Genomic DNA, 17,948 nt, shown 5'->3' with positions numbered 1-17,948 from the left:
CAGGGTCTTCAACATTGTCAAATATTGTAGAGGTAAAGAAGTATGAAGGCAGAGAAATGATTATTGGATTTAATAACTAAATTATGATTGGTAAACTGACAGTGAATAGCTTTTGTTGAAGGAGATAAGAACTCAGTTTTGATAAGATTGAGAAGCAAATGGGAAGAAAGAAAGTAGAGACAATGAAAGCAAATGTCACTTTTTAAGAATTGAACTAAAAATTGTCATAATACATGTCCCAGACCAAGTACACATAGAGGAAGTCCAACCTAGACATAGCATATTATTAAAAGTATTCATTTTCAAGGTGTCTGAGAGAGGGAAGATACCAAAGATGTGCAAAAAATATTTAGATTTTTAATATGCAGAAAAGCAAGCTAGAGAATATCAGTAATTATTGACTCACTTTCTATTTTCCCACACATATGCGTGTGTGTTTGTGTAAATAATATCTATGTGTTATTGATGGCTTTCTTGAAAGTTTGATAAGATAATAGGCAGACCTTCATGAAAGATAATCTATTGTATATCATATCATTAGAGTCATACAAGTGACTGAAAGCTATAGAATATATAAAATCTATCTGTATGATTTGTTTTTTAGTAGGAAAAACTACTACCTTAAGAACTCTCTTCTAACAAAAGTGGTTTTTTGTGTGTGAATCATACAAGATTCCTTGGATAATTTCACAAATGTGATAATTTCATTCTGTGAACTCCTGATTATTAATATCAAGTTAATAATAATAAGAGACATAAACTTTTCAAAGGTATATATCACTGTCTTGCCTGTCACTTAGAACCTTCACAGAGTTCAAGTGCAGGAAGGAATCACTTATAGATGGTGAACTCCTCCAAATACTCCTGTTTGAAGATGCCATTGTGATGATTACATCAGATGCCAGAACACTGAAGAGCCTCGTTTACATTGACTTGAAAGATTTGGATCAAATCTATACCCAGGATATAAGATGTTAATTTCATGAAATAATAGATAATAGGGTTAAACAAAAGTGTTTTAATTGCTTTAAGAATGACAGAAGTAGCCAGTAAAGTAGAAGAGAATAAAAATTTAGAGAAAATGGGAATGATCTAATAGGCAATCTTTGAAAGAGTTGAGATTTTCAGAACCACTAGCATTAATTTATTTTATATTAATATTTCAAAATGAGCATAGATTAAAATATTTTTAAATGAATTTTTTATAATAATGTTGAAACCTTTCAATAAATGGAATATAATTTTGCTAGTTTTTGTGTGGTAAACCAATGAAACTTTAAAGGACACAATGGCATTGTAAAATGCTAGTTTATTACATGCTTATTTCTTTATAAATTATACTTATTTTATAAATTCTTATCCTTGCTTTCTTTTCTTTTCTTTTTTAGGGACAAGCAGGTGACCCAGGCCCCCACGGACCATCTGGACCACCAGGACCAGAGGTAAAATGTTGGTGAAAGAATAATAACATTAGAACAGAATTCAGTTGGTAAAAACATGTTTTCACAAAACAGTATTAAGGGAGCACTTCAGAACATTTAACATCTGTGAACATAGATTAGATTAAATATTTTTGTTACATTAGATACTATCTGGTAATGATCTTTGTTAAATTTTGGAAGTTAGACCAGTGAGGGCAGAGGATCACAAATTATATGGTCTCTAGCTTCCTCTTCTCTTTCCAAAAGGAAGAAACTTGTATAAGTAGAAAGGACTGAAGTTGTCCTTCAATTTTTACCTGAGGACCTCAATATATATATCCCCATGCTCCATTATTCTGTGGAATTTTTTTTTTCAGATTTTTCAGTGGACGGGTAAGGACAAAGTCATGTAGGTTCTCCTAAATTAGAAAGAGCTAAATTCCTGTGTAGTAGAAAATAGCATGGGCTACTTTTGTATGCCTAAGAACCACTCCAGCTAAGTTCTGCGCCAAAGAGTTGGCCACTGGATGGCAAAAATTTTGGCAACAATAATTCACAAAGACCATCTACCAAGAGGTTGTGATCTACTTCAATGAAGAAAACATTCCTCCTAACAAAACCATGTCTTTGTGAGTAAAATCATTCATCTCTTCATCCAAATTGTACACAACTGAACAAATATCTGCCCTTGAAGTTCCCTTAAATCCCTGGACTTGAAAAAGAGAACATAACCTTTCAGGTTTTAGCTTTAATTTGATAATAAGTGCTATTGTTATTCCCATTTTAAAAATGAACAAACAGAAACCAAATGCATCATCCAGAGTCATCCAGCTATTAATTGTATGAGGTTGGATTTGAAATCAAGTTTTCAAGATTCCCAAATCAACAATGTCCTGAATGGAGCCATATTTTCAGTGTTAGCATTCACACTTCAGAAATCAACAGCTACTACAGAATAGGGTTTAGTTTATTGTTTTTAATTATTTAAATTTAAGAAAGTGAGGGAGAAAATGTTAATAAAGTAGATTAAATGTAAAAGTGTATCTATCCACATCTCTCTTCCACCCAGACTCCCATGCCCACCTAATTGTTAAATATGTCTTTATATTCTTACATCAATCTCAGGATTCTGTACCATCTGGCTGCTAAAAGGAAAAAAAAATTAGAATATAGGGTAAAGAAAAGAAATACTAGAAGCATATTCTCAAGCTTAGCTCAAAATAATTCACAATAGATTCCTAATACTGAATTTAATATCTGTTCTTGAAGCATATTTTATGTTATCCTCTTTGAACCTTGAACTTTACAGAATGTTTACTTCCAAAATGTTTGTATTTTTTTTTTCATTTTTCTGTTGTTGTGGACAACAGTAGTTGTCTATGAAAATGCCTCAGAATTGTTTGCATATTTTATAACAATTTAGACATCGGCTTCATGTGTGATTTATAATTGGTTGATTTCCTGGAAGCCTACTTGAAATAGAAGCTTCAGAGATATTATGTTTGGGTTCTCTTTGCAGTCATATTGTCCTATGAGTCATATACCACATGAAGAGAATACTTCTCAAGCTCACTCTCATTCAAACATATGAGTCAACAGAAGGGGGCCAGAGAAAAGAAAAGGGAAGATATATGAGGATATAATAAAGTATCACATATACTGTAAAACTGAGAAAATTATTTAGGATCAGACTAATTTTTTAGATTAAGAAAAGCAAAGAAAAAAATACCCAGAATGCCAAATGCTTCGACAGTTTCCAGGGGCAGGAGACTACTAATGTTCTCTCCTCCAACTTCTAAAAGGACAAAGTATTCATATTACTCACTACACAGCTGCCTTTTAGTGTCATCTAAGCCTGACTGATTGATTTAATAAATGCATATTTTGTCAAAGTGTCTAATTTTAAATGCACTAAAAACCATTGCTTCAAAATTAATATTTAAAAATAATGCCTGCATTTCATTTTAAAGTAAAATAAGAATAACATTTAGAGTAGCAAATGTAGCAAAGTAAAATAGTTAGCTGTTAAATTATCTGCATAAGATTGTTGTGGAAAGGGAGGGAAATCCGCATAAGTGAAATTTCTGCATAATGGAAATGTAACTCTTTAATTACCAAGGACTTTTAAAAGCGAAAACTATTCTGGAATGTTATATATATATATATTCTACTTTTTAAAATGGTGTCTGTAGAAAATAGTTTGACTTTTTCACAATAACCAAGAGTCATTGCCATGATTATCATCAATAATACAACCTTTTGTTGTATTAGTTTGTAGATGCAGTAATTATGATCTGGAACACGACACTTTTCCCAAAATATGCTTTAGAAAGTGATTTCTTTTACAAAGACCATATGTCAATTTGTTGGGTTTTGAGTCATTTTTTTTCATTTGTTAATTCAATACATTTTTATTAAGTACCAATATTGTAAAAAGTGTCACACTATTCTGACAGGAACAGAAAGATAGCCTCCTTCATGAGGGTCAAATGAAGGATGTACATATGAATGACTTCTTTTGCAAATATGGCTGCCTTTCTACAAAATTAATTAGTCCAGAGGCCAAAGAAGCTTTTTCCTTTGTGTTTATTTTGCCTTCCTGAAAAGCATGTATAGGCTATGGAATGGGAATCTAGAGATTATCTAATTCATTCCTTAGCCAACACATGAATCTCATAAGCAATGTTCCCAATAAATAAATGGTAATCTAGTTCCTACTTGAGAATTCTTAATAATGAGAACCTGAGACTGAGAAAATTTTAATTGTGATTATTTGCTCCTGAAGTTGAGCCTAAATCTTTGTAATTACTGGCAATTCTACCACTGGTATTTGTGTTTCTCATAAATTTAAAGTATAATACATTTTTTTGGTACTGTAAGTTAGTTACATCTTTATCATACTCTTATTAAACTAATTGCTTCATGATATAAATGAATAAATCTTTTCTAAACTTTATATATCAACTGGTGTTAACCATAAAACTCTGCATACAGTAGGCATGGAATAAATGTTTACTGAATTAAAATGAATCAAGGAGTAGATAAGTGTCCCTGCTTTAGTGAATGATAATCATAATAATTTAAAGCCTATTTTATAGGGAAGTAGATTCTATTATCCCCATCTTGCAGTTCAGGTAACTGAGATAGGCAGAAGTGAAGAGGCTTTTTCTGTCACATAATTATTTAGTGTCTTAGGATAGATTTGAACTTAGGACTCCCTGGCTCCAGTCTCAGTGTTCTAACCTCTGTACTACCTAACTGCCAGAAAAAAGTTTACACTTTGCTTAACGAACAATAAGGATAACATTAAGAGTTTTAAATGTGGAAGTAGCATGACCAAGTCTATGAACAAATCAAATACCTAGTAACCACACTTTGTTTACTTAACTTTTGAGAGTCCATGGTTACTTCCATTTCAGGAAGCACTATGACATTATAGTGACAGATTAAGTGATTAAAGGATGGGGTAAAACCATGTAATGGCTAACATGGCATTTGGTGGGATTAAAAAGTTATTGCATACAAGGAGATGATCTGAATTCAAGACTTAGTTCTACCACTAAGCAGTTGTGAAATTATTTTTTAAAAAGCTAATGGTGGGCAACTAGGTGGCTCAGTGGATAGAGCACCAGCCCTGAAGTCTGGAAGACTGAGTTCAAATCTGGCCTCAGACACTTAATATTTCCTAGCAATGTGACCCTGGGCAAGGCACTAAACCCCAATTGCTTCAGCAAAAAAAAAAAAAAAAAATCTAGAGGAATATTTTCTATCATCAATCTTCTTTGAGACTCAATTTTCTCATTTGTAAAATATTTTCTACTGTTAATGTATTTATATTACATTACATATGAAAGTATTTTCTAATGTAAGGGGATCCAAAGATTTCTTTGGTTTTTAACATTCTGTGATTCTTTACTTATGTTTTTGATAATGACGAGAATGCCTTACTCCCTGCCCTGTCCCTTTAAGTCCCAATTCAAATATTATTTCTTCTATGTAACTTTTCCTGATTCCTCCAAACCCAAAGTGATTCATTGTATCCTTCATATACTTATATTATTCAAAAGCACTAATCTCCTTAATATCAGGAATCTATTCATAGCAAATATTAAATACATGGTGATTGAATTACATTATATTGAAAAGATATAATTAACACTGAGCTATAAATGATTGAGTGTGTCAGTGGATTCTCATGTGATGTTATTTTTTAATATAGAGCAAGAATTCTTAGGGCAAATGCATGATTCTCCAAGCTGAGCAAGTGAGGGAAGCATGTTTTTAGATGAAAAACCTTCAGGGTATCCTTAAAAATCATATAACATATACAGCTGCTTCATCTCTCTGGATTAGTAGCATCTATTCTAAAGTTCAATTCTCAATTGTCTGATGGAATTAAAACAATCTCAAATCCTTGGATATAAATCTGAACTATTTGCCTTTGGCGTATAAGATGATTGTCTTTGAAAACCATCTGAACAAATGTCACTTCAGAATACTTCCAAGTATGTATTTTCCTGCTTCCTAATGTTTTGCTTATTGAAGGCAAATTGGTATGTTGCCATATGGCCAAAAAAGTTTACATATCTGCACATCCAAGCCTTCAAAGAAATATGAATTCCAGTGAAATAAAAAAGATAAAAGTTGCATGTTTTGAACATGAGATTTTAATATCCCCTACCTTCTTGGGTAGATATGTTCAGTTCTTAGAAATGAAAGATGGTACATTCAGATCTTATTTCTTTCTTCAAAACAGGCTTAGGATAGCAGCATACTTATAGGAATACAACATCCTCATCTCTTCTTGGTCCTGAGGCAACAAAGTAGAAGAATATTGTCTGTGAATTGATTCTTCTACTGACATCCCAGGACAATAGAGAATGCCAAAAAATTTGAAGTTTACATATTATTTTTGGTAAATGCAGCCAGTTGTTTTCTATCAAATGGGATGAGACAACTAAAATAGCATTTCAAACTTTTTCTTATTTATATTGTATTCCATTTTTATATTACATTTTCCCCCAACTATATTCATCCCTTCCACTCTACCCAAGATTCCTAATAACAAAGATCTTGAGAAAAATGAAAAAGTCCCATGACCCCTCAGTTCTCATTCAGAACATCTCTCCTGTACTAGCTACACTCCTCTTCCTTTCCTGTCTTAACCTCTAAGTGAAAGCAGTTCAATTCTATGTTATTCTTTAATCTTATCACTGATCTTGCGCTACTACACCTCAGACCTGAATTACTTCCATGGTCTGCTACCTTCTTTCCTACTCATATGCCACTGAACAAACTTAAAGAAAATCATGAAACAGTGTTGCCTGGGTCCCTTACAACTTTGTTACATAATCTTGAAAGGATACTCACTGAAGCAAGGCAATGCTTTTTACATCTTCTCTCCATCTCGCATCACTCAGTGATCCTTTGCTGTTATATCCTCCTTTTCCCCTGTCTCACACGAAGAAATATAGCTTTTCCTTGCCATAGTAAACCACACACACACACACACACACACACACACACACACACACACATGAGATCCCATTCTCTCCAGTCTTCATCAGCAAATCACCCTATTTATCATTCCCAATTTCTCACTTATCTTAAATTTCCATTTGTCTACTGACTGCCCCTCTACTTCTGACAACCACATCCTTGTCTCTCCCAGTTATTAGCTCCTAAATCTTCCTTTTTGGCTAACCTCCTTGAAAAAGTTGTCTATAATTGGTTCCTCTGTTGCATTTCCTCCAACTGATTCAAACCTTTTGTAGATTATCTTGTGACTTCATCATCCAAATGAAACTGCTCTCTCCACAGTAACTAAACAAAATTGAATGGCTTTTCTCAATCCTCATTGTTCTTGACCTCTCTGCAGCTTTTGACCCTGTCAATCTTTTTTATATTGATACTTCTCTCTAGGTTTATCTAATACTACTTTATCCTGGTTCTTCTGATTATTTTCTTTTGCTGGATCTTCATGCAGATCACCCCCAATAATATTGGATGTTCCATACTGCCTCCTCCCAGCTCTATCCTGAACCTTATTTTCTTTTCTCTCTATGCTACTATCTCATCAGCTCACATGTTCAGAAATCATTTTAATTCAGATAATTATCTGATTCTAACCTCTTTCCTGATTTCCAATCTTGCTTGTCCAACTGCCAATAGGACTTCAAACACTGAATATCCCACTGATGTTTCAAACTCAGCATCTTCAAAACAGAACTTATCTTTCTCCTGAGACCCTACTCCTTTCTGAACTTTCCTTTTACTGAGGACAAACTACATATGGGGCCATCCTCTCAGCTGCCCAAGCTCACAATCCAGGGCACATCCATGACTGCTACATTGCACTTATTCTTCAAATATAACTTATTGCCTCTGGATATAAATGCCTTTTTCTATGAGTCTATTGGAATTGTCTTGAATCACTTCATTGTTGAAAAGAGCCAAGTCCATCATATTTGATCTAAATGATGCTATTCTCCCCCCCTTTTAAAAAATAGCCTTTTATTTTTCCAAACACATGCAAAGATAATTTTCAACATTTATCCTTGCAAAATCTTATATTCTAAATTTTTCTCCCTCATTCCCCCTTTCTCATAGACAGCAAACATTCCAATATAGATTAAACAAGTGCAATTGAGCTAAACATATTTTCATATTCTTCATGATGTGCAAGAAAAACCAGGATGATATTATTCTTAATAATGTAGGAAATACTATATAATAGTAATAATAATAATAATGGCAGATAGCATTAACATGAGACTTTAAGGCTTGCAAAGTGCTTTCTATATGTTAACTTGATCCTCACCCAAAAACACCACTCTGCATGATAGGTGTTATTATTGTTTCCATTTTGCAGATGAGAAAACTGAAATACAGAAAGAGAAATTATTTTCCCAGGGTCACACAGCTAGTAAGCTTGAATCAGGATTTGAGTTCAAGTCTTCCTGACTTCAAATACCACTTTGTATGTACCCTTTATGGGGGTCAGTATAGCATAAAGGGATAAGTATAGGATTTTGAGTTAGAGAACTTGGATTTGAATCTCCGCTCTTCCAGTTACAGCCTGTGTGAGTTTGGAAAAGTCACTTGAGCTACCTGGGCTTTAGTTTCCTCATCTGTAAAGTAAGGGATTAGGGATTAAGTTCATTGAAAAATCCTTCCTGCTCTAAACCTAAATCTACAATGCAATGGTCCATTGTACTAAAGCTTCTGACTCTGACTAGGTGGTATATGGGAAAATATATGAGCAGTCTTCCCATGATATCACTTTCCAAAGATTCAACAAAGTGCCCTCATTTCCACTCATCCCCTTTTATCAACCAATAAACTCTGCATTCATTTAAACTTCCATGAGCCTTTTAACTTTTAACATAACGAATTCCACATCTATGTTACCCATCAGCTGAACTATTTTCTTTTCATTTTGCTCCTAAGCTACCCATATTTTATTTCCAGGGTATTCCCAAGATTCTTACAGGCCCAAAGCCTATGGGAACTCCAGTACCTAGGAATCAGAACATAAATGGTTGTGACCCAGTTAAGTAGAATGTGAAAGAACAGTTGGACAAGTAAGAAAATGAGCAGAGGGAGGAAAGGATTACCCAGAAGACAATGTGTTACAGCAGAAAGACAACGAGGCTTGGAAGCAAACAATCTTCCCACTTTCATGTGAATTCAAGTTGTACCTCAGATACTTACTACCCATATAATTATGGGAAAGTCGCTTAATCTCTGGGACTCAGTTTCCTCATCAATAAATTGAAGAGGTGGGACTAGATAACCTCTAAGATTTCTTCTACCTACAAATTTATGGCCTTGTGACCTTGGATAATAAATCAAGGTAGATCCTATCTGGGAAGAAGAATTCATCATCCCTCTACTGTGAAAAGGACAATGAAAATGAGGACAGAAGAGAAGCTATGAAGTTTAACAGTTAAAACAGTTGTTACCTTGTGTACAGTAGTTCCATAGATGGCTTTTAGATAACTTATTAAGAAAATCAAGGAAAAAAGAGAATTTGAAGAGGAATGGAAAATTCAAGATTCAAATGCTTTTACAGCCCAAGAAGAATAAAACTTAAGAAAAAAGACTGATTTGGCAATGAGAAAATCATGAGTGATTTAAAAAAAAAAACTATACTATTTCTTGAGTGATTATCATGTGGTTAAAAAAAAATCAGTCATTTAAATAGCTTATGAGCAAGACTCCAAGAGATTCCAGGTGAGGAACAAAATCTATTTTTAGTTGTATTCAGTAAGAAATTCCGTAAGCCTCTAATTAAGAAGAAAGGATAGCAGCAAGTAATCTTCCATGCATTTTTCCTCATTATTTTAAGAAGTGAAGACCAATATAATTACAGAAAAGTTTTACATGGTTATAAATGTAATTTTTTTTGAAAACAAGAAAATACAAGTTCAAAAAATTATTTCATCTAACTTATTTTCTCTACTAAGAATAAAGATATTTTTAACATAGAAAGGGCAGAAGCAAAATGCCAAATAGGGAATCAAAACTCAAATAAAGAGCAAATATCTAGAATTTACTAGAATTCTAGCATAAAAGAATATCTAAATATTCCTGATAAATTAAAGTCATCTTTATGACATTTTTGGATTAGTGGATCAAGACACAATGTAATAGAGATAAAGGTAAAATCTTGATTTTAGTTTCAAAAGAAGTATAAAATGGAGAAGGTATGGTTTATATAGGGAAAATTTCCAGAGGCTTTAACATATTGCAAACTCAGTATAAATTGGTGTGATTTGGATAAGAAAATAACATAGTCTAAGCTTATATGGTAAGCCTTGAAACAAAAATGCAAAATTGCCTTCAGTTCTGTGCAACAGCCTTTCATTTCTAGAGTGATAGTGATAAATTCATGGTAAGAATCACACAGGTGCTTTTTAAAAATTCATTATAAACTTTAACTTGGGTTGTCAATATTGTTAATGTAAAATTTTTGTCCAAGACAAATGAGTTGGCTTACTCATGGAATAAATGAATTATATCAAACTTTATACAATTACTATAAATCAGAAAAAAAGAAGAAACATGCAGGGACGGATGATTCACAGGTACTTCTTGAAAAGAATTTAAAAAATTAACTGTCAATTGATTTTATCATGTGTACAAAGACAAGAAACATCATTTCAAGGGACTTTGGTCAATTCATATTACAGTACTTATGGTAGATATTTACAAATATATAACAATGTAACCAACCTTGGTTGTAAATACACCAGTGAAGAAATTCAATGAAGAAATCACCAAGACCTTACAAATTAAATCAGTTTACACATTGATACTTGGTGATATCGATGCAAAAGTGGATATCTCAGAAAGCATAATACAGGGAATAAAAAGAAGTCAGATATTTATATAGACTTTATAGAATTCTCACTCTTCTTATATCATTAACGCTTTCTTCAAGAAGAGAATTAATAGGTGCTGCCAATACATCACAAGTCACCAAAACTTCATAGGAAGTTAAACTGATCATATTTAATAAATAGAAAAAGACATTATTAATGTGAGATTTATCCCTAAATCAGGTGCATCTAGTCAGACAAGTGATCTGTCAGAGCAAAAATCAGAATTAAGAAACAGAAGAAAGAATAAGAAGGAGAAAAAGATATGGCATTGAATTGAAGCAACTCAATGTTTAACTATTTAAACAAATTATTTTTCATGAAAATAAGTACTGAATTAAGTAAATGTCATTGATGTTGATTATAATAATTTTATATAAAAGTTGAACCAGCATTATCTATTGCCACAAGGACATCAAAGGCCTGATAAATCACCTCAGTCAGCAAACACTTGGTTTGTTTGACAAGTAGGAAGTGATGGTGGCCAAAGCTAACTGACTTAGGATGTTTATTTGCTTGTAAACTCCTATGAAGAAGAATGAGGAGAGATTTTGACAACTATCTCACGAAGCAGACAGAAGCAGAAGAGGATAAAACCAGATTAAAAGAAATCCTGGCAAAAGATTCAGCTAAGCAAAGTTATTCTGAGAGCATTCAAGGACAAGAAATAGAAGGAGAATAACAAACAGAAGAAAAATGGAAAATACTTCCATAGATTATTATACAACACTTTTTCTCTATCAAGAACAATGGAGTCACCATATTTAGATTCTGGTATCAGTCTTTCTTACAGGGAAAGTCAAATAGCACTTTAGAGAACAAATTTTGATATTTTAAGTTGTATGAACTTATATTCCAAAACCAAATATACAATAATAGGTCAGGTCCCCAGAGAAAGTGGTCTTAGGAACATGAATGAAAAAAACATTTCAATAAAAAAAAAATTGATTTAATGGAACAATACGCCACCTTAAAGACTCTTTATCAATATGATGTCTTTCACCCATATGCCAAAATCATGTTGACAGAGATGACACTATTTAAGAACTGGCTGATTATAAGCATCAAATGAAGCAAAAACAAGGGATTGTATCATCACCAAAAATGTTTGCCTCTGTGACAAAGAAGATCAACACAGAAGATACCCTGTGATTGGGAAGGCACTCCAAAGGACATCTTGCTAATTTCAACATCTCCTGGAAAAGATTAACCACCATTCAAAAGTGTTTGGCCTGACCATACATGGAAAAAAAAAAGACCAAGTGGATGAAGAATGCCTATTGCTTAGATTATGACATAGTTGGATGGGTAAACCAGAGAATCTATTTATCTGTGTGTCTGTTGGGGATAGACAATGCAAATGGACAATGCTTTAGAGATGTTAGCAGAGGGAGGAGATTGGACTGCATTGTACTAAGGAAATTGCAAAATTCTTTTGACAAAGCCAAGTTTCTCCCAGAATCAAAGGACCAATTTTTTTTTAGCATCATCATTCTACTAGTGTTGCTGAATGGAGTTGATGCATGGAACATAACAGTCTCTGAAGAACTAAAAATAAATATTACACAGAGGGCATTGGAGATGTAAGTGTTCATAGACTGCAAGATATAAGCATTAAGTATCTTTAATGAAGAATATGAGTAAAAGATTCTCAAGGAAATATAGAATAGAAAGGGCTGATAGGCTGGTCATTGAGAGAGGGTCAAAAAAATAACAAAGAATTGCCCAAACTATACATTGACCTTTTAGTAGCAGAAGAATGCCTCTAGATTGTACGATAGCTCTCTTGTGGCAAAATTCTTAGAGGATACAATCTATATCATTTAAAGAAACATTCTACTTAGAATATTGTTAAATAGTGTTATTTTTGTTAAATAGTTCAAGTTAAAGGAAATTAGAGTTGTAGATTGTGAAGTTAGAATACTTTTTGGATGATGAATAGATGAAGGTCATTACTATTCCTGTGTAGTTGGTGACTGGGTGGAGTGAAGGTTGAAGAGATAAAGAGATAACTATATTGGGAAGCTAGTTGTTTAAGGCAACATCATTTTGTATATAGAAATCCTCTAGTATGAGGGCCAGGGTTGAGGTAAAAGTGAAAATTGAACTAAGTACTCAACTTCTTGAGAAAGAAGAGTAAATGATCTAAGGCCATTTGGAGACTGCTCCAAGGATGTGAACGGGGTGAGCTAGCTTGAGCTTGTTGAATTGAATTAATGTACAAAAACATTGTCAGAATCAGTTGATTTAAAATTATAAGTATTTTTGTAACATAAATCAAAAATCAATTTTCACAGTGGCTTAGAATTTCTCATAGAAATTATTTCAAATGTGTTTTAAAGATCATATGCAAATAAGTTGCATTTGGATCACAAATAGTAAGACAGTACTTATAGTAAGGAATTTGATTTTCATCTCTGGACATGATTTGTCTCAGCTGTGTTTTCTGGAAGGTACACATATGGAATTCAGCTGCTATTTTTTCCTTTGGAAGGAAAAAAGATACCTGAGTAGCAATGACCAAATGTAAGCATTTTCCACCATAAATCATGGTTTTAAGAAAAGGCTAAACAGCAAATGAAGGATAAGCCAGGTGCCTAGAGAGATGCTTTTATTCTTGTATCCAATCTGGAAAATAGTATTTTTCCATTCATTATTTTCTCTGAAAGTAGAATAGCTCCCTCTCTTGAAATTTTTATGTTGCTTTCTCCTTTAAGTTTACAGGGAAAACGAATTTATTATTACTACCCTTTTAAATATTTTTGGCTTCAAGTCTTGGCTAAATTATCTTCACTCAAAAAAGATCATATTAAAGCTTTTTATTACTTTCCTTCTGAGACTCAGCACATTACTGACATGTCAAGCATTTCTGCAACTGCCAGGACTTTGTCCTATAAGTGCATTCTGGGAACATATCTCTCAAACCAAGTTTTTCCCTCTAAAAAGCCCCTCTCCTTGGATGAAATACAAATAAATACATGCATTCTTATTCCTTCTTTTAAAAAAAGCAATCCATAATACATCTGTCCCCTTTTAGTTCCTAGGGAAGAAATTTTAAGTGTCATTGGAAGTTTAATTATACAATTAAGATCATGTTATGCTGCTCAACATTTGAAACCAAGCTTTGCTTTATTATGCTTTATTGTGTACATAGTCCTATATTAGACACTGTGGGGATGGAAAAGTGAGAGACCTGTTTAGTGATGATAAATAATTTAGAACTCATACAATATAGGTACCTCCTAGAAAACCAAATGATTTGTTCTGAAGTACATAAATAGCAAGTAGAAGAGCCAGGATTTAAATCCTATTAGTAAAGTTCTATTACCTTATAAACTAGTTTTCTTTTTCAGCTGTGTATCTTGGCTACTAAGCACAGTACTCAAAAATTCTGAGGACTTACTAAATGTTTGTTGAAAGGACATAGGGTATTACATTTGCTCTCAAATACAGTTGTTGTATTTGTCTTGCAAATTCTGTTTTTTTCTTCTCTATTTTTAAATCTCTGTTGCTTGGTTAGCTTTCTGGAGAAGGAAGGGGAAAGAAATGCAAGGGGAGTCAAAACAAAAGATAACAATAAAAATTAATGTTTAAAATGCTTATTGAATTGAAAATCTAGGTCTTCTGCCCACAATATGCTTCCTCCTTTGGACATTATATTATTTTAATTATATCATGTTATATGATATTATACACCATAAATATCATATTATATTAACTAAATTATTTTAAATATTAATATTATATTAATCATAAATTATTTCATATGTGTGAAATATCCAAGTTTGCAATTTTGGAATTGTCCTTGATGCTTTTGTAATTTTATACTAAAAATGACATGGAAAGGGAAAGACTGACTTAATAGACCTCCTAAATTAGATACCAGAAAGAATACCACAGAAAAGGAAAGTGAATAGGAATTGAGACACGCATAGAAAGTTAAAAACTAAGAAAGGAATCAGTTGTAAAATTTTGGGCCTCAGTTGTCTATAAATAAATGTGTCAAGTTTAGGCAACAAAAAATAACCTAAAGTCTTAATTAAAAGAAGCAAATTTCATGTTATTAGGTACCATCAATGCATGGTGGAACAAAACTGAAGAAGAGACCATAGGTCTGGATAGCCTGGCTTGGATAGAGTAACAATCACAGCAAAACAGTGTCATCTGATCTAGGTGCACTGTATCCCTGGATGCTGAAAGAACTGGCAATTATAGTTAAAAGACTATAGAGGGTGGAGAAATGACACAATATTGAAGGGCAAATATCATCCCAACTTTCAGAAAAAGGGAAGAGAATTGAGTTTACAAACTATAGAGAAGCAAACGTAGCCTAGAGCCCTAGAAACACATTAGAATGCATAACTAGGGAGATAACTGACAAAATATCTAGACAGGGAAGGAGTGATGCTAAAGAATCCCATGACTATTAAGGATCTTTTTGGTGGGATTATTAAACTAGTAGATGAAGGGACAGCTATAGATATACCACATAGTATAGCTATAGATGTACTCCATAGTATATCTATATCATTTACGTGTATGTTTATATCTATATATCATATGCAGATATAGGTATATATGCTATCTATCTATGCTGTAGATGATACAAAAATGAGAGTGTGTCATTTAACACACTGAATGACTATCAAAATCAAAAAAGATCCTACAGGATAGGCAAGTAGCATTCAAAGATTCTTTTAAAATGGCATTAAATGACTTTGTTGTGAATGGAGCACTGGACTTGGAACTGAGAAGACTCATTTTTCAAATGTAACATCAGTTACTTATTAACTGCGTGACTCTGGGTAAGTCACTGTTTGCTTCAATTTCTCATCTGTAAGATCAGCTAGAAAAGTAAAAAGCAAGTTACTCCAATATCTTTGGCTAGAAAATCTTGAAATAAGGTCAAAAAGAGTCAGGCACAACTGAAATGAATCCTTTAAAAATATTGCTTTGACTTAAATTATGTCGTAAGATTTTAAAAAAGATTTTAATATAAATTACCTTCATTTTGAATCTAAATTCTAAATGGAAATATTATGCAATGAAGGCATTTTCCTCTTTCAGTCTCACAAGCAAATCATTATCTGCCATTCTGAAACAACAATTAATTATGCTGTGCTTTGGTGTTTACAAAATATTTTCCTATATGTTCATGAAACTCATAACGGCGATGTGGAAGGTAGTTAGGATAGGGATTACAGATGAGGGAACTGAGGCTCACAAAATGACTGAGCAGGCACAGACAATTAGCAAATGGAAAAGATAGATCTATATAGAGGTAGCACTACATAGTGAAGATAACTCAGGATGGGAGTGAGAAAGACTTGAATTGGAATCATACATCAGACCCAGAACTGTTGATCCCAGATAATACTCTGTTGATACTCATTTTCATTAGATGTCATTATATGCCATATGAGAATATTAATAGCAACTATAAATCAGAGTTTGTAAAGTGTTTTGCGATCTCAAAGTTCTAGGTCCTGATTAGTATATCTTTTTATGCTGTTAGTTATTTTTCAATCATGTCTGACTTTTCATGATCTCATTTGGGTTTTCCTTGGCAAGGATACTGGATTGGTTTGCCATTCCTTTTCCCACTCATAATTATGATAAGGAAACTGAGGCAAATAGGGTCACCACAGCCAATAAATGTCTAAGGCTAGATTTGAACTCAAGATGACCATCATTCTATTTACTGCTCCTCCTAAGGGCAAATTTATTATATTTATTAAATTCGTTATTAATGCAAAATTATTCAATGCATATTTCCATGGGATGAAACAAATTGCCATGTTTCACACAATCATAACTTCAACCAGTGCAAACTTGAACGCAAATATTTCTAGAGATCCTTTATTTGCGCCAATTATAAGTTAGCTTCAAATATTAATTACCATTAGCTTTCTCACTCCCAGTTCAGTGTTCTTTCTAGAGTTTCAATACTACAATATTTTAAAATGCAGGAGGAGAAAGAAGAGAATAAATCAATTCTTTGCCTTCTCCTATGATCAGGACTACTATAAATTTCTCCATAGAGCAGAGCCCTGAAGTAGATGACTTGACCATTGAAATTATGATTTAGTTTCTTCAGGAAAAAACACTGTGGATAGATGTGTTTTCTTCTTTGTGACCTTCACATCTGTTTCCTACCATTGCTTTGGGTGACTCAGCCCTGACTCCATTAATAGCATTTAAAGTTGTACATTTTGAAAACTTAATGCATAGTCAAATTTTCAATGCCAAACTTGGAAATCAGTTTTAGTAGATTAAAAAAAAGTTAGCCACTTTTCATTTTCTCAGTAGTCAGAATTGTGACAGTTGAAATGCTGTAAAGTGAACCAGTAGCATCAAATCTCCTAATAGATGTGGCAATTGGCCAGAGGACCACTTTAGTTTTCTTGTAATAATTTTTCCAATAAGTGTGGCCTTAGTTCAGCCTTCTAGTGAAGTTCTAGTCATCCCACTTAAAAATAATGAATGGAAATGGCTTAATCTGCATTTTGATAGTAGTTCTTTATTCTTTTAGCTCTGAGAAACAATTTCAAGAACTACAGAGAGATGTTTTCATTTACTCTCTAAGTGAATGCACACCTAAAAAACAATGAAATTCAGTTTTTGGATCACTTCTATAGTCACAATAAGAAGAGCTAGTAATAAGTGTGTCTTAAGAGTAGTTCAACCTGGTTCATAAAAATAGTTTTCCAAAAGCATTGGGATAGTTTTAAGCTATGACTACCCTAAGACTCTTGGAAGATACTGTATTGTGTGATTCAGTTTCTTAAGCATCCTAGTAATGCAGATGAGTGTGGTATTATAATTCCTATTTTGCTTAAAATGAAATATGTTGTAATAGGAACATTTTCCTTATTCCTCTGAAATTGAGAAAATTCATTGTCATTCTGGGCTTTTGCTACTTGTTAGATACTATATTTTTCTTCTGATTTAAATGCAGAAGAAAATGACATGGTTTTATCCCAGGATCTTAGGTAGCATCACACACACACACACTCTCACACACACACTCTCTCTCTCTCTCTCTCTCTCTCTCTCTCTCTCTCTCTCTCTCTCTCTCTTTCTCTTTCCCCCCCCCCATTCTACTTTGGGGGAGTTGTAACATTAGGAAGGTTTCCTTGACCTC

General features: G+C 33.2%; 1 protein-coding gene across 1 annotated transcript in view; it reads left to right on the top strand.

Annotated features, from left to right (window-relative positions):
* Positions 1 to 17,948, top strand: part of COL24A1 (collagen type XXIV alpha 1 chain) — a 354,155-nt gene that overhangs the window by 149,395 nt on the left and 186,812 nt on the right. The window contains exon 20 of the mRNA XM_051999253.1: positions 1,389 to 1,442. Coding sequence (XP_051855213.1) covers positions 1,389 to 1,442 — 54 coding nt within the window. The remainder of the gene's footprint in view (positions 1 to 1,388; positions 1,443 to 17,948) is intronic.

The sequence above is a fragment of the Antechinus flavipes genome, chromosome 4, assembly GCF_016432865.1.
Source record: "Antechinus flavipes isolate AdamAnt ecotype Samford, QLD, Australia chromosome 4, AdamAnt_v2, whole genome shotgun sequence".
Lineage (NCBI taxonomy): Eukaryota > Metazoa > Chordata > Mammalia > Dasyuromorphia > Dasyuridae > Antechinus > Antechinus flavipes.
The sequence above is the reverse complement of the archived record's forward strand: the minus strand, read 5'-3'. Positions and strand labels throughout refer to the sequence as shown.